The 27,689-nt window shown below is 52.0% G+C and overlaps 10 protein-coding genes across 10 annotated transcripts; 3 read left to right on the top strand and 7 right to left on the bottom strand.

The window, feature by feature from the left end:
• Positions 1–175: 175 nt before the first annotated feature.
• On the top strand, positions 176–4,857 carry KD926_005218 (uncharacterized protein; the record flags this gene model as incomplete). The annotated part of the gene is made up of 2 exons (XM_053098458.1): positions 176–4,263; positions 4,320–4,857. 2 exons carry the CDS (start codon positions 176–178, stop codon positions 4,855–4,857), a joined length of 4,626 nt encoding a protein of 1,541 aa, XP_052957593.1.
• A 742-nt stretch (positions 4,858–5,599) lies between these two features.
• KD926_005217 (3-deoxy-7-phosphoheptulonate synthase class II) lies at positions 5,600–7,481 on the bottom strand (the record flags this gene model as incomplete). Its single annotated transcript, XM_053098457.1, has 6 exons — positions 5,600–6,713; positions 6,770–6,821; positions 6,904–6,996; positions 7,070–7,133; positions 7,226–7,335; positions 7,454–7,481. 6 exons carry the CDS (start codon positions 7,479–7,481, stop codon positions 5,600–5,602), a joined length of 1,461 nt encoding a protein of 486 aa, XP_052957592.1.
• A 536-nt stretch (positions 7,482–8,017) lies between these two features.
• Positions 8,018–8,533, top strand: KD926_005216 (huntingtin-interacting protein K; the record flags this gene model as incomplete). The annotated part of the gene is made up of 2 exons (XM_053098455.1): positions 8,018–8,344; positions 8,423–8,533. The coding sequence occupies 2 exons, from the start codon at positions 8,018–8,020 to the stop codon at positions 8,531–8,533; spliced, it is 438 nt and encodes a 145-aa protein (XP_052957591.1).
• Positions 8,534–8,717: 184 nt separating this feature from the next.
• Positions 8,718–10,716, bottom strand: KD926_005215 (putative MFS multidrug transporter; the record flags this gene model as incomplete). The annotated part of the gene is made up of 3 exons (XM_053098454.1): positions 8,718–9,638; positions 9,694–9,940; positions 9,998–10,716. The coding sequence occupies 3 exons, from the start codon at positions 10,714–10,716 to the stop codon at positions 8,718–8,720; spliced, it is 1,887 nt and encodes a 628-aa protein (XP_052957590.1).
• A 532-nt stretch (positions 10,717–11,248) lies between these two features.
• KD926_005214 (uncharacterized protein) lies at positions 11,249–14,294 on the bottom strand (the record flags this gene model as incomplete). The annotated part of the gene is made up of 3 exons (XM_053098453.1): positions 11,249–12,304; positions 12,365–13,053; positions 13,106–14,294. 3 exons carry the CDS (start codon positions 14,292–14,294, stop codon positions 11,249–11,251), a joined length of 2,934 nt encoding a protein of 977 aa, XP_052957589.1.
• Positions 14,295–15,096: 802 nt separating this feature from the next.
• KD926_005213 (uncharacterized protein) lies at positions 15,097–16,473 on the bottom strand (the record flags this gene model as incomplete). The annotated part of the gene is made up of 2 exons (XM_053098452.1): positions 15,097–16,287; positions 16,375–16,473. The coding sequence occupies 2 exons, from the start codon at positions 16,471–16,473 to the stop codon at positions 15,097–15,099; spliced, it is 1,290 nt and encodes a 429-aa protein (XP_052957588.1).
• A 1,408-nt stretch (positions 16,474–17,881) lies between these two features.
• Positions 17,882–18,925, top strand: KD926_005212 (dienelactone hydrolase family protein; the record flags this gene model as incomplete). The annotated part of the gene is made up of 3 exons (XM_053098451.1): positions 17,882–18,122; positions 18,228–18,312; positions 18,406–18,925. The coding sequence occupies 3 exons, from the start codon at positions 17,882–17,884 to the stop codon at positions 18,923–18,925; spliced, it is 846 nt and encodes a 281-aa protein (XP_052957587.1).
• Positions 18,926–19,002: 77 nt separating this feature from the next.
• KD926_005211 (ABC transporter ATP-binding protein) lies at positions 19,003–23,228 on the bottom strand (the record flags this gene model as incomplete). The annotated part of the gene is made up of 5 exons (XM_053098450.1): positions 19,003–19,898; positions 19,953–20,075; positions 20,126–22,004; positions 22,068–22,731; positions 22,792–23,228. The coding sequence occupies 5 exons, from the start codon at positions 23,226–23,228 to the stop codon at positions 19,003–19,005; spliced, it is 3,999 nt and encodes a 1,332-aa protein (XP_052957586.1).
• Positions 23,229–23,886: 658 nt separating this feature from the next.
• KD926_005210 (polysaccharide biosynthesis domain-containing protein) lies at positions 23,887–24,584 on the bottom strand (the record flags this gene model as incomplete). The annotated part of the gene is made up of 5 exons (XM_053098449.1): positions 23,887–23,935; positions 23,990–24,026; positions 24,096–24,380; positions 24,434–24,458; positions 24,540–24,584. 5 exons carry the CDS (start codon positions 24,582–24,584, stop codon positions 23,887–23,889), a joined length of 441 nt encoding a protein of 146 aa, XP_052957585.1.
• A 578-nt stretch (positions 24,585–25,162) lies between these two features.
• Positions 25,163–26,924, bottom strand: KD926_005209 (synembryn; the record flags this gene model as incomplete). Its single annotated transcript, XM_053098448.1, has 7 exons — positions 25,163–25,259; positions 25,324–26,165; positions 26,220–26,339; positions 26,401–26,559; positions 26,614–26,690; positions 26,748–26,822; positions 26,897–26,924. 7 exons carry the CDS (start codon positions 26,922–26,924, stop codon positions 25,163–25,165), a joined length of 1,398 nt encoding a protein of 465 aa, XP_052957584.1.
• Between the last annotated feature and the right edge of the window lie 765 nt (positions 26,925–27,689).

The raw sequence follows: 27,689 nt of genomic DNA, 5'->3' as shown, positions 1-27,689 counted from the left end.
CATTTCGCCCTTCCAGTACTAATTGACCTCCCTTTTCTTCCCTTCCCGACCGCACCGCACCGCACCACATCACACAAACAGCGACAAGGGAACCCGGCAGAAATCCTAGCTACTCGCGGGACGAAACAAAACCGACACACCTTTCAACAACATAGACAGCAACCTTGTTTTCACCATGGCTCGAGCGGCTGTCATTCCGAAGTCGTCGCCCCCTAAACGGACCACGCGCACCACAGCGAAGCGAACGACCACAGCGTCAACGACGACGACAACGACCAGCAAGACCACGAAACCAGCACCCACCAAGTCAGCAACGCGAACGACGACAAAAGGCAAAGCTCCCACATCAGCTACCGAAGCTAGGAAACGGGGCGTGCGAACCGCAGCGGCGTCGAGTAGCCCGGTCGACGATAGCTCGGATGATGGAACCGATGATGAACTTGGAGATCTAGATACCAAGCCGAAGAGCTCTACGACGAGGACTAAGGCGAAATCGTCTGCTCCTACAACTACTGCGGCTGGTCGCGGTAGACGGGCGGCTTCGACTGCCACGCCGGAGATGGAGAGTGACGAGGATGAGGATGAACTTGCTCAGACCGAGGTCCCCAAGAGGCGTGCCGGACGCCCCAAGGCTAGGTCAGCCGAGCCTGCTGAGAAGCCTGCACCTGCGCCGAAGACGAGGGGCAGACCTAAGGGCAGCGGAAAGGCAAACGCGACTGCTGGGAAAAAAAGCACACAGAGGAAGACGCGAACGCGAACACAAACGAGTGTCGAGCCCGAGCCTGAGCCCGAAGTCGAGCAGGCCCCGAAAGAGATCTTCATTACGACGAATTCTTCCAGCATGCGATCGAATATACTGCGTGGTCCGGCCAAGAAGAAGAAGAAGGTCACTTTCCGTGACCCGGACTCAGAAGAGGACATGAGTGAGCCCATCCCTCCCACTGCCGGGCGGAGAAGGGCTGCTACACCGAAGAAGGGTGGGTTTGCAGCCAAGCCTGTTCGTAGCTCTCCTGCGGCTACCGGTCGCGGCCGTAAACCGGCAGCCGCGAAGAAAGGCACCTCGAAGCCTCTCTCGCCCAAGAAAGCAACCCAAGTTGCGAAGTCTATCTCGTCATATGCCAGCTCCGACGGCGAAGAGGACGAATTGAGCGCCGCCAAAAGCCCCGTCAGGATTACTGTCGACTCTCCCACCAAACACGGATCAACAAATACTGGACTCAGCTCCCCGGTAAAACGAATCAATTTTGCTCCCGCCTCGCCTCAGAAGAAAGTCGACGAAAATGGAAAGCCCACTGCTCACTTGCCTATGCCGATGGATTTTAGCGAGTCCTTGTTCATGTCTAGCCCCGCTCATCGCCCTACGCCATCACCTTTCAATTTCACGATGAAGGAGACTCCCAGACGTGGTGGTTTTACTGTGCGGGAAGATATGAAGCCTTCGAATCAGCAGGATTCCACACCGACCAAGAGCTCGCCACTTAAAGCATCGCCTAGGAAAGCCAAACTGGAGACACCGAGACGTGGTAATCTGAACTTCCTCGACGAGAGCAGGCCGCTAGGTCAGCCAAACTTCACCCCCGGCCACGCCTCTCCCCTGAAATCTTCGCCTAAAAAGGGTCTCTTCAGTATCTCGCTTCCCTCGAAATCTGCACCGCCTGTATCATCAACTCCTCTGAAATCTATGAGTCTACTACAGAGTCCTGCAAAGAGGATTGCATCTCCGTTCAAGAGTTCTTTGATGAAAAAGTCGCCTTTAGCTGAAGAGGATGAATTGGATGATGAGGACCCCGAAGATAGCTATTCGCCAACTCAGAGTCCTCCAAAGCCCGTGAATTTCGATGACATGGATGATGACATGGAAACGGAGGATGATGAGCATGTGAATGCTGCTGCATTTGAGGATCCGGAAGAAAGCTTCCCCGCTGAGAATCAAATGCAGAGTCAACCAGAGACAGAAAATTACGCCGAAGCTGAAGCTTCTGAAGCCTCTGACAATGAGCCTGAAGAGCAATCTCAGGAGTACACCTTCGACCACATCGATGATCAATACTCAGCAATCCCTGATGTTCAGGAGGACCCAATGGACCCCACAGAGCTCCAGGCTCAAGAGACTGCTAGCGAACATGATTTTGAAGAAGACAACGTGGACTTGGAAGCCGTGGATGATAATGCCGAAGACGATCTTGAAGACGTTGAATCGCATAGCAACAGCCACCCTGGAGATATCCGGGCAGACTTCAAATACCATGAGGAGAAGCGGGAGAGCCTCGCAAACGGCACCATTGAAGATGTTGACGATGAGGCCGACCTTGTGGAAGAGAAGGTGCATGACACCGAGGAGGATAAGGATGATGTCTCTGAACTAGACCACGGTGAAACCGAACGTCTTGCGGAGCCAGAGCAAACTCAAGAGGACCCGGTCGAAAACACGCCAGAACATTCAATCACCAGAGAGGAGTCTACTTCCACAGGTCGATGCAGCCTGATCGAAGGGCTTGAAGATGTCTTTGTCGACGCGCCGCTTCCTATTGGTCAGATGAATGAAGAACCTGATTCCCTGAGCGGTGATGACATGTTAGAAGCCGGTGGAGAGGAGGCCGATATGGCGGAACCCAACGATGAATACGACGAAGAACTTTACGACGTTGGCGATGAATATGCCTTCGACGATGACGAGGAGACCATTGTGGCATTTGAAATGACTGGACAGCAACAAATGTTCTATGCGCCTGATATTGCCCACGAACAACCGCAAGATACTGCTCCTCGTCAAGTTCAAGATCAGCCTCCACGAAGTCCCGTGGAATCGATGGAGCAACAGATAACCCAAGCGCCTGTTGATGAAAACGAAAATGATCTACAGGAAAGCGCCCCTCGTGAAATCGAAAACCGCCCTTCACCTCCATCCCTACGCAATGTGGAGGGCTACCGCGAGGAGTCAAAGGATGAAACGGATTCGAACGCAGACGATTTGTCTGATTCCGAGCCCGGTGCTGAAGGAAGCATGCATGCCTCCAAGAATGCTAGCCCCCAAGTACCACCTCAGCCGGAGCACCAATCTCCTGCTCCGGCTACCGAAGCACCGCGTAGTAACCGCCCACGCTTCACGCTATTGGCCGATCAACTCAGCGGATGGAGGGCCAGCAGCCCCCAGAAGCCTGAGCCCAAACGCTCAAAACGGAGAGGTGTTTTCTCTCTTGGTGGAGGCCTCAGAAGGTCCAGCGGTGTTCCGCGTGCCTCCCGTCTCTCTGGGCATGTGTCCTATCCGGAAATCACTGCCCGCGAAGACAATATAACCCCCGAATCTTCTCATCAGGAGAACAACGTCGAGGACCGGGACATTGCCTCCCAGACTGATATGATGATGCACGAGTCGGATGCAATCCAAGCAAATGGCCAGGAGGTCCAGCGATCTATCGAACAACCCAAATTTGAGATTTTCAGTGATCCGGAGCCCGAAGCTGTTCATACTGAGGCAGCTAACGAAACGAGCTCCTCCGAACCGTTGTTAGCCTCTTCAAATGAGGAGTTCTCAACGAAGCCTGGATCTCCCGCCCAAGAGGCTTCATTCGAGTACGATGACGACAAAGAAAACGATGATGTCCCTCTTGCTGGGCCGGTGACTCCGATAAAAAACAGGAACAACCAGTTGCAGACCGTGCATACGGTGTCAAAGGTGCCTCTGAAGGGAGAAGGCCAGATTTCTCCCTTGAAAGCATCCCGCAAAAGAGGCCTTTCGATGGGCACCTCGCCTACTCGGTCCTCTACTAGGATCCGCAAGTCTCTGGGTCCTCTCGAACCGGCATTGCTGCGCCCATCCCCCAAGCTGCCCCGTCTTCAGCAAGACACAATCCCCAAGCTGCAACCGAACATGTCCCGACGGAGGAGCTCCATGGCCCAACAGCCCAGAAGTGCCGCTAAACCTTCGCGGACCTCTAGCCCGGCGAAGAGTCCTCGGAAGAGCATCAGCGCAGCCAACCTGGCCCTGCAAGGAGCTGTCGTTTTTGTTGATGTCCATACTACGGAGGGAGAGGATGCTAGCGGTATCTTCATTGAGCTCCTGCAGCAAATGGGGGCTCGATGCGTCAAAACCTGGTCGTGGAACCCTCGCGCCAGTGTTTCGCCGGACGAGGATGCTCAAACCAAAGAAATCCGAGTGGGTATAACCCACGTCGTCTACAAAGATGGAGGAGTGCGAACTCTGGAGAAGGTCAGGCATGCCCGAGGCCTGGTGAAGTGCGTTGGAGTTGGTTGGGTTCTTGAGTAAGTCATCCCCTTCGCTTAGTTGTTTTGAGTCCAAGTACTGACTTAATTCCCAGCTGTGAACGAGAAGGCAAATGGCTCGATGAAGCCCACTACGCAGTCGACAGCTCCATCATCCCCCGTGGCGGCGCCAAACGGAGAAAGAGCATGGAGCCTCGGGCCCTCAGCAACGTCAACGGTACCCTCGTCACGAGCGCCGCCACTGCCAACAGCAGAAAATCCGGCGCCGACTGGAACACCGTGGAAGAGTTCAAGCGTCATACCCCTACTCCCCCGCCCGAGGAGCCTTCCACGCCCACCAACAACCGCCAGAACGACGCCGATATCAACGAGCGCTATTTCCAAACCCCGAAGACGCCCGGCTACGGCTTCAACATCGACAATATCGGAATGTCCCCTGCTACTCCCTACTACCTTTCTCAGCGGAACAAGCTCGTGCAGCAGACCTGTCCTCCGAAACAGCTTCAGCAGGGCCTTTTCGAGAGAGCTGGCCCCGCCGAACAGCCTTCTCAGAAATTGCGCACGAAGCTGGAAGCCGCGAGAAGGAAGAGTTTGGCGTATAAGCCTCGAGTTGGGAGTCCGTTGATTGAGTAATTTGTTTTTGTTTGTTTTTTGTTTGGTCCTTTGTAAATGTGCAGTTCACTTGTGGATCGGTTGGTGTTAGGTATTGGGATCTTTTGCTTTTTGTTTTGATCAGATACATACCCCTTTGCAGAATGATTTTTTTTGTCTCTTATTCTACTTTTACTGTGATATTCTTTCGATTCGTATCTATATTCAACGGATGTTACATTATTTATCTATCCATCAATAAACAAATCATCAATTGCTTCCTTTACTTTTTGCTCATTCTCGTAGGTAAACCCGATGAGATAGATAGTAGATAGCTCCATTCTTTCATTCATTCTTCGCTCATCAACATCAACACATCACTCCCCAACCTAGATGACTTGAGTAAGGAATGAGGAGAAGGAAAAAAGGAAAAGGAAAAGAAACTGAACCGATGATGTTGGTATCACGTGTTTCAATATCAGAATCAGCCCGCCATGTTAAATGCATCCATCTGCCCAGGTTCGCATCCATATCTCGACAATCCCGCAACAAACCCCAACTTTTAGATTCTGTAGAAATTGAACATGCAAGGCCCGAGATCGTTGTTGTAATTGTGTTTTTAATTGTAATCGCAAAGCTCCAAAGTGTAGAAGGTTAGAGGATAAGGAGGGGTAGGAGTTGAGGGCTAGAAGGTTAACCTCGATAGGAAGATAGACGTATCTCGGTAATTTAAGGAGGTGGAAAGGGGGTCGAAGCAAAAGAAATGAAGCGCCAGGGAATGGTTTCAAACAGTCAAAGAACCCCCCAACTCATCCTTCTCATCCATCTCGCGATAGAACCCCGCTACGAGGAACGCCAACTCCAGCGCCTGTTTCTCATTCAGCCGCGGATCACAGAACGTCGTGTACCGTTCACCCAGATCCTCTTCCGTCAGACCGGCCGCGCCACCTACACACTCGGTGACAGCTTCGCCGGTCAACTCGAGATGCATACCGCCAAGGAACGAGCCAGCGGCACGATGGATCTCGAGCGCCTGTTTCAGCTCAGAAAGGATGTCGTGGAAATGGCGCGTCTTGATGCCCGAGGGCGTCGATTGCGTGTTGCCGTGCATCGGGTCGCATTGCCACACGGGGATGTGTCCGGATTGCTGCACCGCGGCAATGTGCGCGGGTAGGTGGGAGGCGATCTTCGAGGCGCCGTAGCGGGAGATGAGGGTTACTTTGCCGATCTCGTGCGTGGGGTTCACGACGTCGAGGAGCTGGATGAGGTCGGTGGGGGTCATGCTGGGGCCGATTTTGATACCGATCGGGTTGGCGATGCCGCGGAAGAATTCGACATGCGCGCCGTCGAGTTGGCGCGTGCGGTCGCCGATCCAGATGAAGTGGGCAGAGGTGGCGTAGTAGGATGCGAGGGGGTGGGGTTGCTGGGGTGGGTGGTTGTTTTGGTCGTTGGTGGTGGTGCTGGGGATGGCGGAGGATGAAGATGAGGGCGGGGTTTTGAGGAGACGGGTCAGTGACTGTTCGTATTCGAGAAGGAGACCCTCGTGGCTGGTGTAGACGTCGACGGTCTCGACACCGCGATCGGTGTCGATTCCCACGGTCTGCATGAACCGCAGGGCGTCTTTGACGCGGTTCACGATGTGCTCGTACTTCTCTTTGATAGACGGCGTGATGACATGGCCGAGTCCCCAGTCCAGCGGGGAGTGAAGATCCGCCAGACCGGAGGATAGAGATGCCCGGAGGTAGTTGAGAGTTGCGGCGGAGTGGAAGTAGGCCGACACCAGTCGCGATGGGTCCGGCTTGCGCGAGTCAGGCGACGCAGGGAAGCCGTTGATATTGTCGCCTCGGAAAGAAGGCATCTCCACGCCGTCGATCACCTCCATAGGGCTAGACCGAGGCCTAGTATCGACATCAGTAGCCATTGCTTGAAAGAAACATATTACTAGAGAACTCACTTGGCGAACTGCCCTGCAATACGTGCAATACGCACAACCGGCCGATTGGCGCCTATTCAATCCAAATCAACAACCCCATCTTCCATCAAACAATTCCACCGCGGAAAAAGGTGGGAAAGAAAAAAGAAACATACCCCAAATCAAAACCAAACTCATCTGCAACAGAAGCTTGACCTTGGCCTCGATCATGTCCTGATTACAGTAATCGAACAGCTCCGCACAATCTCCTATACAATCATCAAGAGCTCAGACGCAAACACAGACCCGGAAAGGGGAAGCTAAGAGAATCGCACGACCCACCTCCTTGGAGCACGAACGCCTTTCCAAGAGCAACCTTCCTCAAACTCTCTTTCAAACTGCTAATCTAACAGTCGCGAAAGTAGCACAGTCACAGTTAGCCGAGCCATGTCCGCACAGACCAGACTAGAGGAACGGGAACTACGTCAGGGCACATACCTCCTGGGTAGTCACCAGGGGCGGCAGCTTGCCCAACTTCGTCAAGGCGGATTGCAGCCCCTGAGCATCCTCGTAGAGGACATCTTGCTTGATGGGCTTGGAAGTCCAGGCTAGAGGCGGTAGCGTCGGGGTTCAGTCAGCGCACTAGATCATAACGTGGCTTTTTTGTTTTGGTCTCATTGCTTCCTGGAGCCATTGATACCAGGGAGGGATTTGTTAGTGACTAACACTCAGGAGTCCAATTGTCCGTGGTCATGGTAATGGTCGTTTAGTGGGGGTGAAAACGCCCAAACGATCGACAGCTAGTAGAGATGTCAAATAAAGTGGAACTTGCAGTTGCAGCACGTTTACTGGCGGGGAGAGGAAGAGTAAGAGAAATAAAGAAAAGAAACCCGAAGGATTGGGGAGGCTAGAGAACACGATGGAAGTGAGCAACCAACACAAGTCCAAGTCCAAAGTAGAGAAGAAAAAAGAAATAAGAAATAAAACCAGAATAACACGAGGTGGTCGAGCTGAAGAAAAGCATCAGCCGGTTATTGACGGCCTGAGTCATCCAGACATTGAACTATTATGTAAGGGGCGGGCCGGGGGTGTTTATCGATAAGAGGCAAACAAACGTCATTCAAGTCATTCAACATTCCTCATCACATCATCCACGCAAGGGCTTTCATCCATCTACCTCATCCGAACTACCTCATCTAGTTACTTACTCTAGTCTAAACCCTACCCGACAAGATTAAATCCCCCCTCTCCTTCCCAGAAACAAGAAAGAAACAGAGTAAGAGAGACAAAATGTCCGACCCCATCCCCTCCGCTCACCCCGACCCGGACGCCGTGGACCAAAAACTCCCCGCGAACGCCGAAGACCGCAAAGCCGCCGCGGCGCTCTCCTCGCTCAACACCAACGGGATTGCTGCCGACTCCGACTCGGCTGCGAAGCCGTCCGCGTCGTCGGCGGAGCAGGAGGCGCTGGGGAAGGCGATGAGTCGACTGGAGATCGCTGCGGGGACCGGAGGCGCGGCGAAACGCGGGGCCGGCGAGGCGCAGAAGAAGGGGACTGCGGGCGAGGTGGTGAAGAAGAAGGCAGTTAAGGTGGCAGCGGAGGATGTGGCGCTTTTGGTATGTGGGATTGCTTAGCTCGGTTTGAGGGGATCGTTAAGAGGTTGATTGATTGATTGACTGATTAACCCGTGACAGGTTGAGGAATTGGAGTTGAATAAAATCAAGGCGACGGAGCTCTTGAAATTACATGACGGGGATGCGAAAAGGGCGATTAAGGCCTTCGTGACACCGGCTGTGGGAGCTTAAAGACCACATCCTGGCCGACTGGAACCCGATAATATGAATAATGGATTGATGAACGCAATGAGACTATATGTAGAATTCTATCAATGCAAAAATGACCCAAGATATCCCTGTCATGAACGTGTCTCGTAACTTGTCGTATATAGTTTCAGCCATCCACAAATCTATCCAATATCCCCCTTCTCTCTCACCGAGTATCCTCCGACTCCTCCGACTCCTCCGTCCGCTCCACCTTCTTCTCAATCCCTTTCCCCTCGTAGATCGACCAAAGTAGCATCCATCCGACCAAAGCTTCAAAGGCGAGAGCCCACCAGATGCCACCGACCAGGTTGTGCTTGAGCCCGAGCCCCAGACCCCAGCCGCCAATCATTGGTCCGAGGGTACGAGCACCGCTCGATATACTCTGGGCAACACCATGAACGGTGCCGAGAACCGTAGGATCTGTGACGCTGTTGTTCACGAGAATGATCGCGGCAGGCAGGGCAAAGGTGCGCGAAATGACCTGCAATCCAACCACTATCGTGAAGGACGGCCACACCAACCATGGGTATCGCGGAATCAGCACCAAGAACGGCATCAGCGCATACGCCACTGGCGAGAACGGCAAGAAAGTGCGGAAGGAGGTAAGGGTCCCCAGCCGGGACTGAATCTGAGGGTATACGAAAATCTGCAGCGGAAGACCAATGACCCCGATGATGGCGGTTGCGAGACCAACTCGGGACGAGGGCAATCCTAAGCCACCGCCGAAATGGAAACATTCCCAGGTCTTTTCCGGAGCACGTGGAGTCGGCAAAAAGGTAAAGGTCATCGAGTTGAAAGCACTGGTGTGGAACGCAAGCAGAAAATGGGCCAGCAATGTAAGTAGCACATTGGGCGTCCAGATCTGACGGAATCCCGGGCGTTTCTGACGAGGCCGGCTACGAGCTCGAACTGGGCTGGAAGGTGCCGATGTGCCGGCCACGCTTCCATCGACGTATAGTGACTCATCATCGGCATGGTTGACCAGTGGACGATAATACCGACCCGGCCTCCGTCGAGACATCGATTTCGCCAACGTGCGACCTAGCTTTCGACCCCAGTCGCTTCGATGACGCGCAAACTCATGCGTCTGTTGGCAAGGATTAGCATCACAAAGGTCACCCCAGCATACCAACGCCACTTACCTCATCCAGTCCAAGAAAAACAGCAATCATCGAAACAAAAATGAAAATCGCACTGAGCACATTAGGCAAAGCAAACGGCCACCGTTCCATCCACCACACTCCATCTTTCCCACCAAGCACAGTGCCAGGGCCAAATAGATGGGGATAACTCTTCAGTGGATCCGCCAGCATACCGCCAAAGATAGGACCGATAATCACACCAACGTTGAAACACATCGGCAACAGCAGGAAGGCCCGAGATTGATACCTAGACAGGACAGTTAGGTCAGTCAGTCGATCAATGCCGGGTATCAGGCGATCTTACTTCTTCTCTTGAATGATCTCCGCAATCATCGTCCTCATCACCCCGACATTACTATTCAAGACACCCCCCATGATCCGGAACACTGCAGCAACGACAAAGGATCTCGAGAACCCAAACCCTATGCACGAAAGACATGTCCCCAACAAGCCGATCAGAAGCACCCTCTTCCGACCCATCCACTCCGCATCAGCTAGCCGACCCCACCACACAGCCGTCAGGAACTGCGCCGCGGTAAAGCTACCCTGCAGGATACCCGCCTGGGCGGAGATGGTAGAATCCGGCAACGAGGGATCGTAGGATTTCAACTGATAGAACATGTACGCCTGCAGGGAGGTCTGGGTGAGCGGCTCCGATAGACGGGTAAAGGTCAGGATGGCGAGTTGACCTTTCTTAGGCAACGAACGCCATGTCACCGGCTTTTCGCTGGCGAGTTCGGAGTCCGTGTCGGTGTGAGTGTCGGAGTTAGCACTGGGGGGTCTGTCGGGGGGTGAGAGGTCGGGAGCCGGCAAGAGAGTACGACTCTCGATGGAATGGCCATCGTAGATGACAGTGTCAATGCTATCACTGTCATCGTCTTTTGGTGACGGGTTGTGCCTGGCGGTATCCGAGGAACCTAGAAGAGCGGAGAAGGGCCGAGTAGAGTAATTGCCCTCGTGAGCGCCGGAGTCTACATGCTGGGTAGACTGAGGCTGGAAGTCATGTCGTCTAGTCGATCCCATCAACAAACGAGTTTTCCGGGCTGTCTGATGATGTAATGAGAATGAGAAGGGAATTGGAAAGGAAAGGGTCGAAAATTGACTATGACTGTGTTTTGAAGAGGCGACAAAGTTTGGTTCGAGCGAAGGCGATCGGTCTGGGGTTTCGCCATCATCGACACTAATCCCGTTTGGGGTGTTATCTTATCGCTGACCCGAGCAGTGCATAAAAGGAATTGTGAACAGATGCTTACACATCAATGTCGCGATGGTGAATTATTCAGTTAATGCAGGATGTATCCAATCCCACTCCACATAACATTCAAGTCAAATAGTGTACACCAATGCAACCAGGCCGCAGAACGCCGTTAGGAAATCAATGAAAGCCGAATAATGAATGAAGGGGTAAAACAAGAAGCCGGTCCTTGCCACGAGCCATGAATGCTCAGGTATTCCATCAATACCACAAAATCAATCTTACGTGAGAAAGGAAAGGAAGACAAGAGAAGGACGTACAAGTCCACAAAACGCATAAAAACAAACAAGGTATCCATAACTAATTACGACGGCTGTCACCACTTCGGCCAGTCATGTCCATGGTGCTCTCGATGCCTTCCCAGGGAAGCTCTTCATCATCATCCGAATCATACTCCGTTGCAACATTCTTGGGAGCAGACTTGTCACTGGTAGCGGTCACCTCGGCCGTTCTCTCCGCGCCGGTGTCGATGCCAATCGATTGCAGGGTCACCTCCATCTCCTGTTCGGTCATTTCTTGTCCATGTTGCTTCTGGCCTTCGAGGACGTCATACAGGGCATAGATCTGGTCGGCCTTCATATCCACATCCTTTAAAAGCTTCTCGATCTTCGCACTCAGCGACTTCCGCTGCCGCTTGCTGAGTGATGCGTCTAGCTTGTTGTATGCTCCTTGGTAGGTTACGAGCTGTATCTTCAGATGTGACAGCTCATCCTCCAGCGCTTTCAATACCGTGGCAAGAGCCGCGGCGGGGACTTGGGCAGGCCGTAGAGTGGGTTCCTCGTTGTAGACAGTAGGTTGCGGCATACGCTCTGACACAGGAACGGGCTTGGGAATCTTCACAGATTCTTCGGTGTGGTCACAGTGATCGCCAGGAATAGACCGCTTGCAAACGGTGCAGTTCTTGCCATTGTGCTGCGTCGCATAATCCAGTGCCCGCTGTGCAGATTCGGGCAACTGTCCAGGGTTTTCCGCAACAAGGTCGGGGCGGCTGAGGGTGATGTCGGGAAGAATGAAGGCAGAGGTCATATCCTGCGAAGGTTGACGTCGTTTCCGAGGCGCCGTCGAGTGATCCGAGTGGCGTCGCGGTCGCTCAATCGGTACGGACAGGTTGCTATCTTCCTCTGCCATACTGACCTTCGAAGTTCCCGTCAAGTCACCCATGGCAGATGCCGGTCTAGAGGGAACCTTCGTTTCTTTGAGGGACGACTTTCTTGGTGCTGCTGACTTCGAAACACTGGCACGAGTAGAATTTTGGGTGTCATTAGGCGCGTCTTCTCTAGATGTGTTCGACTGGCGTCGCTTGCGTGCCAGCCGTTCCTCTTCCAAGGTCTTACGCAACTGAGCGATCTCACGTTCCTGTAGAAAGAGTTAGCATCATTTCACTTGAGACCAAACAGAAAAATGCAGTGAACTTACATCGACGAAACTAAGAAGCGTATCCTGCTCGGTGGCGGAAGACTTCTTGGTGTTGTTGGTAGCCTCATCAGTGGAGTCCACAGGTTCGGTCACGTCCACTTCTTCCACAACGACTCTCTTGACGCGCTGTTTGCCGGTGTTGGGCTGCTTCTTCGAGTGCGACCGCTTTTCGGCTTTCTCGGTCTTCGACTTAGATGAACGTGGCATGTCAAGTGAGAATAGTGCCTCATCTGCGCGCTCCTTTTCGAGACGGGAAATCTCCCGATCAACCTGAGTGGAAACCTTGGCCCGAGAGTCCTCCCGCTTTCCAGCCTTGGATCGAGAACGAGTGCTCTTAGAAGTCACATCCTTGGTCCCTTGAGACCCGCTTACGCTTCTTTGAGTGTCCACTTGGCTATCATCCGAGCTTGCGTCGCTTGCAGCAGTTCGCTCCGATCGGTACGTGTCTTCACGGCTTTTCGAGGCATGCGAGCTGAGCTTCGCCAACTGGGCCGAGAGTTCCGCATTCTCCTGACGAAGGTTCTCATTCTCGCTCTTGAGGTCCTGTGATTCAAGGTATGCCACTCCTAGCTGAGAGACAGCCATGTCGCGCTCCCGGTTCAGTCTTTTGAGGGCGGTTTCCTGCATCTGGGACTTCCGCTCAACAAGATCGAGCTTGTTCTGCAGAGCCATATTGGCTGCATCAAGTTCTGAGATGAGAATGTTAGTAAATTCAGCATGACAGACCATGAACACACTTACTTTGATTCTCGTTGATGAGACGATCCTTTCCATACTCATCCTCTTCGCTATATCTGCTCCTCCCGTGCTTATCCTTACGGGATTTGCCTGATTTCAACGACGCGTTTTCCTGTCTCATGTCCTCAATTCGCTTTTCAGCCTCGGTCTTCGACCTTTCAAGCTCCGAGACCTTGTCCTGAAGCAGTCTCAGCGAGACAAACAGTGCCTTCTCGTCCTCGGGAATCGGCACGGCGTCGAGAGGAATGTGTTCGCGGGTCAAGGATACGTCGGCGGTATCGTGCGGGGGCGAGACAAACCGCGTAGTGCGCGCTCTGTTTTGGCGAGTATAAACCGGGGTACCATCTTCATAGATACCCGAAACCAATTCGGACAGGTTGGGGAGATCCGGCAACAGGAACGATTGCTGGGTAGCGGTGTCACCGGCGGCATTCATCGACGCGTTACGGGAGTTCGAAGCATATTTTCCCTTGCGCAATTCTCTTGCATACGCGTCCTGCGACGCTCTTTCCACGGCGTCGGCAATCTGGTTGGATCCGAATCGCGTCGAGCGTACGGTGCTCGTCACAGCCGGGGGTCGTTCGTCGACGATGAAAGAGCCATCGTACGAGTCACGAGCCTTAGCATGCATGTCGGACAGCGACCGTCGCTGGTCTTTGCGGCTCGACTTCGACGATTGTGGGTCCACATTTTCCTTCTGAGCAGCGAGACTCGCGCGTCTCAGTTGAGCATCTTTTCGGAGGTTTTCGCTAACAGCACGTCGGGGCGTGTTTCGCATCGCAGACTTGGGAGGCGTGTGCGAGGTCGGGTAGTCGAGTCGAATGGCGGGCGAAGAGGACCGCACACTGTTTTCAATGCTCATGTAGGAGTTACGCGAGTCATCGAGACGACGCGCCGGCTTGCTAGGACCGCGTCCAACTTCTAAAGAAATATCATCATCGTCATCTTGGTCGTTGTCCTCCTCTGATGTACCAATCTGCGAAAATTCCGGAAAGAAGCGGTCCAGCATGGAGGAGTTGATGGCGTAGTCTGGCTCTTCCTGGTGAGACTCGTGGTTTTTTCTCGCGTTCGGCTTCATGTCGGGGAGTTGGAGGCTGTCGTCGATTTCTTTGGTAGAGGCGAGCGCCTCGTGCTCGGGGTCGAAGTCTGAACCAAACGACGCGAAACTATTCGCCGTGTGGTCGCGCGACATGGCGAGTTGAAGTGTTTAGGTGGAAGCGCGCGTCGGCCGCGGTGTCCGAGTCTCGATTCGAAAACAGCAATTATAGCTGACACCTGGCAAGGGTTGAATATAATAGTAGTAAATCGAGCAATTAAGCTGTTGTATTCAAGCAGCAATGCAATGGTATAACCCGCCACCGCTTAATGCTCACGGGCGCGGGAGAAATGGGGGAAGAGGGTCTTTCCGTCGGAAATGAGGAGGTTGGGATTGTGAGTTGTTGGTTTGTTTACTTCCCGGGTGGAGCTGCCGCCGGTGCGACCGCCTTTTGGGTCCAGCAGTATCTGTCCGTCCGTAGTGACTTGCATTCCCGGTGGAAACCACATCCACTCGAACTACAAACTCAGGTACGGGAGTAACCTTCTCTAGCTCACTCGCTTCATTCTGTGTCGGGTACTAATATACTCAATAAATACTTCGAAGATAAATCAATCAATCAGGCCTTCCTCTCGCTTTGTACATTGAAGATACCAAGAGGAAAAAAGAAATAAAAAAACAAATTGCTGCCTCCAGAACGCCTTGCTAGCTAATACTCCTTCAAACCCCAGCAGAACACGGGGAGGGGGGAAATAAATAGAAAATGCCACAGATGCAAGATAATTAAGAAAGGAAAGAAGTATGCAAGTGCTCAAAGATCGTGAGAATCATGCTCGTTAAACTGAAAGACGCACGCTCTCGAGACAGGAATGTCAAGAATGCAACGACCACAGCATAGCTTCTTGATATAGAATGGGCACACTGAAGTAACAATTTACAGTCGGGAGAGATTGAAATCTCATGTAGATTGGGTTTGTTGGTTGTTGGAAGGATTTTCCGAATGATTCGGTTCACCAGGGAGGTGGTTCGTAGGGGTGGTAAGGGTGTTGTTGACGGGGCTGGCAACGTCTATATGGATGGTCGGCAGGGGTGTTAATTCCCGTAACCGAGGAGGCTGTTCCCCGCGGTCGAGAATTGGGCTCTCGTAAGGGGGTGCTTCCCCCCAGTCCAAGTGGTCGTAGTCCGGAGGTGGAATGCTGAGGCCTCCGACATCTCCGTCCTGGCCTGTCGAATGGGTCGAGTGGGTGGAATGGGCGTGAGATTCAGGTCGAGTCAAGGTGTCCGTTTCCGAAAAATCGGACTGCATCGAGGAGTACGATTCGCCTCGAGAGTGGACGCTGGTCAGAATCGACCCGGACGACCGATCAGGCCCATCCGTGTTGGTCGAAGCGGCATTGGACAACAAGGGATGGCGATCTGAATCAGGCGACCTAGCGCGCACACGCGACCCGTCATGACGAACCTGACCCAGCTCTGCGTACGAGACGCTGGAGATCCTTCGGTCACGACCGCGAGACTGGTGTTCCGCCGTACTTAATGCCGCTGCCAAATTGGTATTGCTGCTGTTGGCAGAGGAGCGGCTTTCGGCGCGGGCGCGACTCTGAAGGCGAAGTTGTTCCAGACGGATATAATCTCCCCGGGCACGGGCATCGCGACGCTCTTGACGCCGCGCTTCACGGTCGGCTATCTCCTGTCGCCGCTGCTGACGAACCTGGTACAGGGACTCCATCATCTCTTCTCTGCGATTCTCCTCTTCCTCCGCGGTCTCCGGGAACTCCATGACCACGTCCATACCACCGCGCTCTCCTTCTCGGGCAATGATTTGCTCCTCCGGCTTCGGACTCGACGAGTATGCGGGCAGTGTAATCACGGAGCGGACCGACGTGTCGCGACGAACGTTACTGTTGGTGTTCATCTCGGATCCTCCACCAGAGGCGTTGTTGCCGATCCCACTCCCACTCCCTTCTCGGGCGTGGGAGGTCCCATCGGGGACCTGGCCATACGCAATGCCGACCGGCCACCGATTCCATTTGTCCTTCATGTACTTTCCGGGAATGTATTTCGGGCGACAATTCATTCGGCGAAGGGCGCGCAAGGTGAAGTACATCATGAGAATAAATGCCAAAACGAACACAATGCATGCGGCACACTAAATCCAAGAAGATACTGTACGTCAGTAACTTGCCATTCCAAGCAGGACGCCATACCCCGCACCAGAGGGAGGGGAGGAACTGACGATGATGAAGATGTTGTTCTTGCCGCCGTTGCTTTGCTTATCCTTGTGGTCCCCATTCTCACGGGCCAAAAGCCGCCCGGGTTGAGGTGGAATGAACATGTTCCGTGACGATCGATGATCCCGGGCAAGGCAGCAAAGAAGAAGCCCGTGAGTATCTTACTCCGAGACCATGCGTCGAGCACGAGGGTATGGGGCAATCGACAAAGATCCAGGGGGTAAGAGTGATGATCAAGTCAGCTATGCATATACCCCGGGAGCAACAAAGAAGATCAACCGGGGGGAGAGGGAGGAAGAGGGAAAGAGAGCAGCTGCGGATAGGACGGATAAGGTGAAGTGGACAGAGGCGGAGGGGAGGCTCGGCGATGATCAGTCTGACATGAGCTGCCGACGGGGGCCTTCGCAGGAGTCGAGCACCGGTGGCGATGTATATATAGCGCGATCAATGGTTGGACGGAATAGGAGGTCGAAGCTGGAGGCTGACAACTTCCATGGCCCGTGGGAGGAGCAGCGCTGTTTTTATCGGGAGAAGACGAAGATTCGATGAAAAGAAGAAGAAAGGAAAAAAAAAAAAAAAAAAAAAAAGACAGAAAGACGGGGAAATCGACGGGTTGATGGAGAAGATGAAATCACAGCCAACGTAAGTACTTATTCTCAGGGCCTCTTAGGCCGAGCGAAAAAGCGGAGTTGGGAGTGTTTTTGTGGCTGGAAAAGGCTGGGCTGGAGTTGCGTTGCTGTCACTGGCGATCTGGATGATGATGGTGATGATCTCTCAGGATTCGGCAATAATATTAACTAATAGTCAATTAATCTCGAGGGAAGATTAGGGACAGGAGACGAGATTAATTGTTTAATTGCCCTCGGCCTGAAACCGCGAAGTGCTATCGGTATCTGCTTTAAATTTAATGAATCTTTAATTTCTCGCCCAGCGTTTCTGCCTTCTCCACTTGCTGCCATTTTTAGATTGATTATTCAGAATTATACTCGATGAATATTATTGCATATTAACCGCCGCCCTCCTCGGTCCTTCCAATCTCGCGCTCTGGTCCGGCTCGTGCTGGTTGCCGCGACCCTTGGATCCGCTGCGAAAGGTTTTCAACGAATCCACCGGAGAGCTTGACTGCGAGGAAGCCACATTGTATGCCACATCGTATTCCGTGCTCTCCTATACACCCAGCCACATTTGCGGCCACTGCTGCGACTTCCGTTCCGCAGAATATATAACTCTGTCACCGAGAACCAGAAACCACTCCTTTCAACCATCTCGACTCAATAGAAGCCATAGCCTTGCCCCCATGGAGTTAACACCCGGAGTTAAGTCCCAGGTTACGCAGTAGCCCTGTAAACCCCGAAACCCTTTGAAGATGGCGGTTAAAAAGAAGCGCTCCTGGCTTTTTCTCTTCATTGCTCCATTTTCGTTCGAATAATACTAATAAAAATCGCCTCGGCGCCTAATCTCATTGATCTGCGCTGCTAACCCTTGGCTTTTCTATTTCTGTCCGCCAACGTCATGTCCTGTCCCGACTGCTTCTCCGGCCATATCCATGCTGGCTCTCCGCAGGGGAATGTGACCTCACTGCACGGGTTGGACGTTTACGTCGCGGAGCCATCTGCTGGGTCCGATGCCGTTCGGGGAATTATTATCATCGTCCCCGATGCCTTTGGGTGGGAGTTTGTGAACAATCGCATCTTGGCGGATCATTATGCCGAGAAGGGCAAGTATAGGGTTTATCTGCCGGATTTCATGAATGGTAAATAGCAGGCATGCATTCCATACACCTCGCCAACTTCGCACCATTTTGAGTAGTTGGTCACGGTACTGGAGAGAATACAAAATGACTCACGTGCATATGCAGGACGACCGGCGCCCATCTGGCTGATCGACACTATGCGCTCGCTGATGAAACCCAAAAACACCCTGTTTGACTGGGTGACCAAACCGTGAGTCCAAGTTGTAGATATTTTGTCTTCTTCTACGGACCCAGCCTGCCGGGTCTTTATAAACACCAACGCCGACTGATGGTGATGGTATAGATACCATGCCGTGTGGGCCGCCTCGGCCTTCATTCGATTCCTTTACTACAACAAGTTCAGCGCGTCCTGGCCTGTGGTACGACCGTTCTTCGCCGCGGTCCGTCAGAACGAAGGCGCCCGGCTCCCCATCGCGGCGGCGGGCTTTTGCTGGGGCGGAAAGCACACGGTACATCTGGCGCACGGGGCCGAGGTGGATGGCAAGCCCCTGATCAATGCCGGGTTCACGGGCCATCCGAGTCTCTTGGAGCTTCCCGGCGAGATCGAGAAGATCAAGGTCCCGACGAGTTTTGCCATGGGTGAGCTGGATAATGCGGTCAAGATGCCGCAGATCATGCAGATCAAGGATATCGTAGAGACTCGGAACAGCGTCGGGGAGGTGAAGGTCTACTACGGCGCTGGTCACGGGTTCTGCGTGCGAGCGGACACGGCGTTGGAGAATGCGGATAAGCAGGCAGTCGAGGCGGAGGACCAGGCGCTGGACTGGTTTAATCGGCACTTTGCGGACGTTTCGTTTGAGTGAACGTGATTCTTTACGTTACTGCACGAAATACCTATCCATGTTCTCATTGACTGGAGCTATGTATGACGCTTATTATCCTATGAATTGGCATCACTTGTGTTTTTTTGACCTTCTACCAATGCCTTCAGACTCCCTCCGGCCCGGGCGACGAGGGCCTGGTACGATCCCGTTTCCATGACGCGGCCCTGCTCGAGAACGACGATATTGTCCGCAATCTCCATCATCTCCCTTGCATGCGTGATTATGATAACGGTTAGCCCTAGTTGGGCCGCGACCAGCCGCTGCACGGTCTCTCGGATCACCGCTGCACTGGCCGGATCGAGACTGGACGTGGCCTCGTCAAGGATCAAGACCTGTGGTCGACGAATGAGCGCCCGTGCAATGACCACCCGTTGCGCCTGTCCCCCGGAAAGACCGAGTCCGCCGTCCCCGATGACGGTGGAATAATCTTGAGGGAGCGACAAAATGAAATCGTCGATACCGGCGGCCTTGGCTGCAGCGCGTACATTACGCAGAGTGTTAAGCGGGGAACGTTCATCCAACCCGTAGCTGATATTAGCTTCAATAGTTCCCGGAAATAGGGTTGGTTGCTGTGAAACGACTGCGACCAAGGAACGAAGAGTCGGTGTGTGCAGACGGCGAATGTCAATGCCTCCAAGTGAGATCGTTGGCCTGTTGTCGCTGGACAGCGGAACCTCGTAGAGGGATAGTAGCAGCGACGTAATGGTCGATTTCCCTGACCCCGATCGTCCGACGATGGCCGTGCATGAACCCCCGGGGAAGGCGATCGATACCTGTCTCAGAACAAGAGCATCCGATCGCGAGGGATAGTGGAAATCTAAGTTGTATATTTTCACGGGACCAGCCCGGGCAAGGCCAATGTCTCCGTAGTACTCGTGGGATTTCCCCTCAGGAAGATTTGCAAGGCGTAGGAGTCGAGACCCCATTGTTCGTGAAGTACTTATTTGCGGAACTGCTCAAGTGTCAATCGGTAGCTCCCAAAGCGAGGAACGGACGTGGAACTTACTCCACGAAAAAACAGTGCCCGCGTAGCCAATGCTGAAAAGAAGCATGGAGAACACGGTCAGAATACTATTGACTGTGAACCCTTCGTATGAGACCAAAACCGCGCCGTAGAAGAAGATCAAAGCTACAAATCTTGTCAGTATCTTCCGAGACCCCAAGAGAAACACCACAAACCGCTGACGAATATGATAGTGACTTCGACCAGCCCAAATAGAATCCCAGTGTAGACTGCTTTTCTGAGGCCAACAGTCACGCACTTCGCGGCCGCATTTAAATGTTTCCGATGAAAAAAGGACTCCAGAGTCAAGGCCCGCACTGTCCGAATCTCCGAGAACATCTCGATGAGCACTTCTGACGCGAGGTTCTTGGCCTCGGTACATCTCTTTTCCCACAGTCCACTCGTGCCATTGAACCCCTTCGTGATAGCATATATGATGGGTGCACAGGCCAGTGCAACAACTGTAAGCTTCCAGCAAACGACAACGCTCCATACGACGGCCATAATGCTGACCGCACCGGCAACCAGAACGAAGCACCCGAAGCAACCGACGATATTGCGCATCTCTTCTCCATCCATGGTGAGATTTGCCGTCAGCTGAGAGGGACTGTGTCCTTCTTCATCAAACCACTTCTTAGGTTGGTCTAGCACACGTCGAAAGCCCCTTTTTCTCAGACAGTCAACCCAGGCCTGGCCACATATCTCTAAGAAATAGTGCATAAAGAACGAGATAATTCCGTCGCCCAGTGCAACACCTAGCACAGCTAACGCCCACTTGATGGAGCTGGATTTTGAGTTGTAGAATGTCTGCAGAAGCTGGGATAGGAAAAAGGAAAATAGAGGAGTCGTAGAGGCATGTCCCAAAGTGCATAAACATCCAATAAGCAAAAGGAACCGCTGTTTTCTCGTCAGCGTTGGCACAATTGTCAGCATTATTCGGGTGAGCGATGCGGCGTTCTGTTGTTTTCTATGGCACATCATCGAGCTTGTCGGTGATTGGGCTTGAGGTGTTGCCTCAATCGGTGTTGGAGGATAGTCGTTAACATTAGAAACATGGGAGTATCTGGCCTTGTTGGTGCTACATGATTGCATATCATCAAGCTCATACGCTGACATGTCAATTGTGCTGGCTGTGTCTTTGACACCAAGACTGTATCGGACCGTGAGAGGGAGATCCCAAGGGGAACCTAACGCATGTGACATACTCGATCGAGAATGTCTCTTTCTGCCATCTATGCCCACGCTCGAACGTCGTATTGCGGAATAGGGTCCAGTTGTTTCAAACTTGTGATTAACAAGAGCCCTGTCTTCCTGAGGAACCAAAGTATCTGCAGAAGCGCGGTCTTTGTGGCCATCTGGGAACAACTGTTCGTTCTCGGGAATTTTGCTTAGCTGGTATCTGTATCCAGCCTGAACAACCGACCCTTTATCAAGGATGTAGACAAATTCATTCTCCCGGATATGCGTAAGGTCGTGGGTAATGATGATGGTCGTTTTCCCTTTCCGCCATCTTCGAATGGCCTTCATCACTTCGACACGATTCGTGTGGTCTAGCGCACTTGTGGGCTCGTCTAAGATTAATATCGGGGTATCTCTCAACCTAGACCGAGCAATTGCCACCCTTTGTCTCTGGCCACCACTGAGAAAGTTCCCCCCTGGGCCGGCCAGGGTGTCGATCCCATGGGGTAGGCTGTCGATGACACTCTGTAGCATTGCCAGATTGATACTGTCTTTGAGATCATCTTTTTTGATGTCATTGTAATCACGGCGCCCGAATGCGATATTCATGAAGATGGACTCGTTGAATAAGACACTCCGTTGGTCAACCAGTGTGATGTTGTTTCGGATCCAATTGATATCCAGGTTCTGTATGGGAGTACCATCGATCCGAATTTCTCCGGATGTCGGTAGATAGAACCGCATAAGAAGCTGTCCCAGTGTGCTTTTACCAGATCCACTTTCCCCAATAACGAACGTTGTATCTCCAGCCGGGAAGAAGAACCCGACGGAGTTTAGAATTGGCCGATCAGATTGAGAAGAGTAAGTGAAGTTAAGCTACACCGACACATTAAAGTTAGCTCAAAGCTGTTATATACTTCATGTGCGTCCGAGACTTACCTCGTTCACCTCAATATTCCCCTCGCAATAATGCGGATAGGATCTACCTTTCACCTCCTCCGTAGAATGAGGTGCGTTTTGAAATTCTATGGTCTTTTTCAGTGCGGTCGCCGCGACTACTCCCTTTTCTATCACGATGACCTGCGGAAGTGCTAGTTCCATAGACTGGGCTGCCGCCAAACAGGCCCAGAAGGTTCGCAACACTTCTCCGGATGAAATTTTCCCAGAAGCCACCAGGTTGCTGCCGTACCAAAACCCTTGAACGAACATGCTGAAGGTCATTAAGCGAATTGCTGCGATTTGCAAAGCGTTAAGGCGTGCTTGCTTGAGATAGTGGGACGCAGCTTGATCAACTCTCTTTACAAAGTTCTGGTGCTCGAAATTCTGTCCGTTGAAGCACTTCACGGCATCTATTGAGTTGGTAGCGTTGGTAACAACTTTCGAAGCCCCCGTCAGCTCGGCTTGTTGTTGCTGGATTCGAGGTTCCATCCTGGAGGAGAGGAATGAGATGATACCAGTAAATATCGGAATTCCGGCTAGGGTAACGAGAGAAAGGTTCCAGGAGGTATAAAAAGCTAGACCCAGGGATATAAGGGCTCGAAAGGAATATTGCAATACTAGTCCTAGGGGTTGCGAGGTTGCCATCTGCAACTCATGTAGCTGACTATGGAATAATTTTAACACAAGAACCAAACCGAATAAGGGCGGGTGCATGGATTCTTACGATTGCAAAGTAGACAGAAATGCCTTTGCACCGACCTCCTGATTCTCAAACCATTCCTGATCTCTTCGTAGTAAGCCTTCGAAGAGCTCCCTCCGAGCTTCTGCAACCTGTAACTCCCCCAAGGCAACAAAAAAGGTGAAATAGATCCCATTGCAGAACCATCCGATGACACCGAGGATTACCAGTTCGATGCAACCCTTTGTTGTTTTTTGAATCAGGTCCTGGCTGGAAATTTCACCTCCTCCAAGCGAAGTAAAAGCATCGAATATTTGACCGAGAAAGATAGCGAACACTGGAATCACGAGACTTGCGGCCACGGTCATTAGAAGAGCCAAGCTCATGAGGGGGATGTGCTTTTTCGCGGCAAAATTGAAAAGAGCTGCCCAGCGAGGCTTTCGGCGCAAGCGATGTACAGAATCCCTGATGAATGCAGCCATGGTAAGAAGTGACGGGCATGCGAAGACAATCACTTCTTTCAAAGATCCGTGTAAAAGATGGGACTCATGGCTAGTTGGAATGAAGTGGGGTAAGAGTCTGGGAGAAGATATGTCAAGAAAAGCTGGAGGAACTAAGAACGAATACAAAGAAACAGAGGAAACAAGGCTGGAGCCATCATGGTACACAAGAGGGGTCGAAATACTCTGTCAAGACGATCATCCTTGTTTGGGGATCCAGAAGCGGTAATATTGAAGCGATGTAAGCAGAGAGCATTGTTCTCCGATCAGCCACGAAGATCCACGCGCCTCTCTATTCACCATTGTATTCTATTTTTGTCAACATCCACAGGCTGGATTGTGTGATAGTGGGTAGTAGTATGTGTGTATGTACAAAAGATATATCTCCGGGATAATTCCAATGGTTCCGCGCGTCGAGGGAAAATTTCTAAACTGCTGTCAATGTTGGTTGAGCACCGCAAGGTTGCCGGGGCGCACGGGAAGGTTCCGAAGAGCAGATATTCCCATTGTACTGCGTTCGAAGACGAACCCTAGAGCCGCAGCAGACCGACCTTTGCGCGCGCTCTATCCACAAAGTCCTGTCAACTGCAGTCCCACTTGGCCCAGAGAATGTGAAGGATCAGGGATTTGGTGATCAGCTTTATTTCTGCGCTTTCTCGTAGACCCAATCGTTCAGACCGGCACGGTTCCTAGCAGATGTTAGAGTTTTATCGTCACTTATACAAGTCGAAATGAAGTCTCACCGGGCAATCTCAACGGCATAGAATTGCATGCGCATGGCTACATTCCGCTCCGTTAGCTAAATCTTTATGATGACACAGAAGGACTAGTCGCGGGCGCGCAACTCACCAAAGATCGTAGTCTCCTGCTCATATTCATGTTTGGGGTTGGACCGCAGCATGGTTCCGAAGTTGAAGTCGTTGATCTTGCCCTCGTACTGGTTGATCCAGTTTCTCCACTTCTCCTTGCCTGCCTTGCTTTTCATTTCGTCCTCGTTGATCGTCTCGGCCGGGTTGAAATCGGGGAACTCCTTCATGAAACTCTCGTAGATCTCGTCGTCCATCTTGGTCAACCGAAGCTGCGAACCCTTAACCTTCTCGAGGATCGACCAGTACGTCATCAAGTGCTCAACGGCTGTAATAGGTGAGTATTAGGAGGATATCGGAACGCGTCTATGTGCGACATACCCTTGACGGCGAACTGCTTCTCCATCTACATATCGAATAAATAGGGTCAGTTTCGCCGATACCGAAAGTCGCGAAATTCGCAAGAGGGACTGCCTGCAGAACTTACATCCTCAAAGTTCTCCGCCGCCTCCGGGTCAAAAGGCTTCGACATTTTGGTGAGTATGACTGGTAATTACCAAATAAATCAAAGAAAAGAGGTGTAGATATGGATGAAGGGTGTGCACGTCTGAAAGCAACGACTTGTGGAAGAGTTGTTCGGTCGCGAATATTGAGTTGCCCCGCGATTATTTTTTTTGTCGGGCGGAGATTTTTCGCCCCGCCGAACTTCTGTACGTCATCCGCCGCGCCGGTTCCTTAGCCTTCTAGATGGGACCATTTAGATCTATGCCTGCTCGAATAGATTGATAATACGAAGAAATCGCAGAAAGTTTAATGGGTATCAGTGAGAGCACATCATTCAAGGTGCCTTTCGTTCCAGATGTCAATTCCTTAAAATAGAGTTGACTATCAAAGAGGAAACCGGGCCTTAATACCGACACTCCCAGTCTTTAGTTTCTAGTAGATGTTCATATACATTACCCAAAATGAGACTAATATTTCCAGCCCAGTTTGATTATATACCTATCAAATTAAAAAGTGCGTATTATTGGAAATGAATCATTCAAATAGTTTAAACAGGGCTTTTCCAACCATTATGAGGCATAGACAAAGCCCAGGAAGGGTGGTCATCTAATCACTATCTGAGTCCGACAGTTCTTGCAGTCTCCCTTCATGTAAAGCTTGCGTAACTGGATTCTCAACGTTAAGGATACCGTTGGCCTTGGCCCTGTTGAGCTGTTAGCAATTGAAAGCTGTCATAGGGCAGCCAGAAAAAAAAATAAAAAACATACCTTTCAAATAGAACGAACAATCTTTCTGCTTCTCGTTCCTTCTCCTCCTTCGTCATGGGCGGGCCCGTATCCTGCTTTTCTGCATCCCACCTCTGTCCAGTGATGGGGTTGAGTGCCGGATCGAATGCATCTTCAGCGGCAAATGCTTCCCCTGCTGTCTGTGGGATTTCCATGCCGCGAGATGCCAGCAGACCTGCCGCAAATCCATACCCGATGTTTTTAGTAAGGTTTTCGGCATTCTTTCCAGAAAGCGTGAACATGAGCTCGCAAATAGCAGTTTTCAAATTGGCGTAGGGAGCGGTAGAGAGCTTGAGCAATTTGGATGAGAGTGTATCGGATTGTCCGATAGGCCGGCTCCGATCGCTTTCCTCAGGCAAGAGTAGCCATTCCATATATTTACGGGGTCCGTCCGGTGCAAGGTCGTAGATGGTGATCAAGGAGTGGAGGAGTGGGATGGCCTTGGTTTCGAGGTCACTAGGGCTGTATAGAGATGTTGCTTGGTCCAGGATGTTGATCAGTTTGTCAACGTTGCAGTTTTGGTTGAAAGTCGGAAACAAAGGACTGCTCTCAAAAGGTTTGCCCTTCTTGTTCTCCAGGTCGAGAGTTGACAGACAGTTGAGGAGGTAGCCGAGTAGACCGTCCAAGGGGTTTGGAGGGATGTCTATACGGCTGATGGTCTTGAAGATGTAGGGAATTGAAGGGGTGAAGGCCGCAGCAAGGTCCGGATACAGCTTTGAAACATTGAAAATGAGCTTCAAGGTGTCGATTAGAGCCAGCTCATCCATTTGCGAGAGATGCTTTTTTCCGGATTTGGGAAACTGCTTGGAATGACGGAAGATTTGCTGCAGAGGTTTTGTCAGCGGGATGATAGCTGGTATATCTAGAAGGAAACTTACATAATTGACATTATCTCCCAGAGAATGATTGTTTATGAGTTTCTCAAAGTCCATTGTAGTGTCATAGGTGGAGAGAAACAGTATGCGGCTGGTTACCATTTCATCTTCAGATGACTCGGTCTTAGAGAGACGGGTCAGCTTATGAAGAGCATTCAACACATGGATAAATCTTCTGAGTTACCTTGAGCATCTCTGCAAGTTTACCACCGTGACCCGTATCGACAAAAAGTTGCCGCATGTTTGGATCTAACAGCAGCGCATTTGCGACGCAGCGCAGCGCAGCGCGCCGTACATCTACAGTCTCACCGTCAACCCCATACTTGGCCAAGACCTCCATCCCCTGCACCCTGTCAGCGAGGAGTAGAATCACAATAATTGCGAGTAGCCATTTTACCTTTTTTGAATATATAGCGCCGGCATTATCCGGATTAGTGCCGTGGAGTCTCAACTGCAAAAGTACTTGCACCCGATCTGTGTGGTACATGGGTTAGACAAAGAAACGGAATCAAGGCGACTTTGGTGGCTTACGAGAAGAGGTGAGGGACTTGTCCTTCAAGTCCTTTTCGAGCAGGCCGAAGAGCTCCGTTACTTGTTGCAGCTTCTCTGTACCCAAAGTAATGAATGGTTAATACGACATCGGGCAAACTATGTCAGACTGGCTGGGGCTGGGCGCATACCGGAGCCTTGAAGTGCCCGGACCTCCATGTTGGCGTTCTGTTCGCTCGCCCCCTGCTTGGAGGACCGAGTTAAAAACCGGCGTCTACTGCGTTGGGTTAGAGCCGAGTGATCGTTATTCAGGGAGGGAACTCACAGAGCGCCGGTAGCAACGAGCCTGTGGTTATCCAGAGGGAAGAGACGGTGGTGAGAGCGGCGTTGGAGAGCAGATAACACAAGGCGTAATGGCCACTACCAAAGTGCTTTGTATGCAGAGCAGAATTTTCAGTGAAGGCTAGCAGGGAAGCCACGGGCCAGTAAAGGGGAGTCCCGGCGCGAAGAAGGATGTTGTTGTTTTTGTTAGAAGAAGCTATTGTTGGATGGAGCGATGAATAGGCGGGCCAAACCCCACCAGAGCTCAATAATACTAAAAGATGCCGTCGATTTCCGGGGATGGCATTGCTTGACCCATTTGCAGGAAATAGAGGAGAGAGGGAGAGGTTGGTGGATACAGTTGATAGATTTCCAGCCCTCACGTAAACCTCTTTGCTTTCTTTTGTTCTTCCTGACTTTCTGGCAAACGAGAAGGTTTTCATTTCAGGGGAGGAACCCTGGAAGATCTGGCCGTGTTCTTGCCTGAGGCACCCATCTCCAGCCAGACCTCGCTGCCTTGAGGCCTGAGGCATCAGTCGCGCCACAGCCACTTTACGCGTGCCTCAGCCACAGGCGCGTCCTTCGTGAGGGCTTGGCGCGGCCCCCCCAGGATTCTATCGACCATCTGCCTGCGGTCTATCCGCCGTCTCGACACCCGGCCTC

Source organism: Aspergillus affinis (genome assembly GCF_023601865.1).
Source record: "Aspergillus affinis strain CMG 70 chromosome Unknown NODE_25_length_320802_cov_86_012257, whole genome shotgun sequence".
In the NCBI taxonomy this organism is placed as follows: domain Eukaryota; kingdom Fungi; phylum Ascomycota; class Eurotiomycetes; order Eurotiales; family Aspergillaceae; genus Aspergillus; species Aspergillus affinis.
The sequence above is the reverse complement of the archived record's forward strand: the minus strand, read 5'-3'. Positions and strand labels throughout refer to the sequence as shown.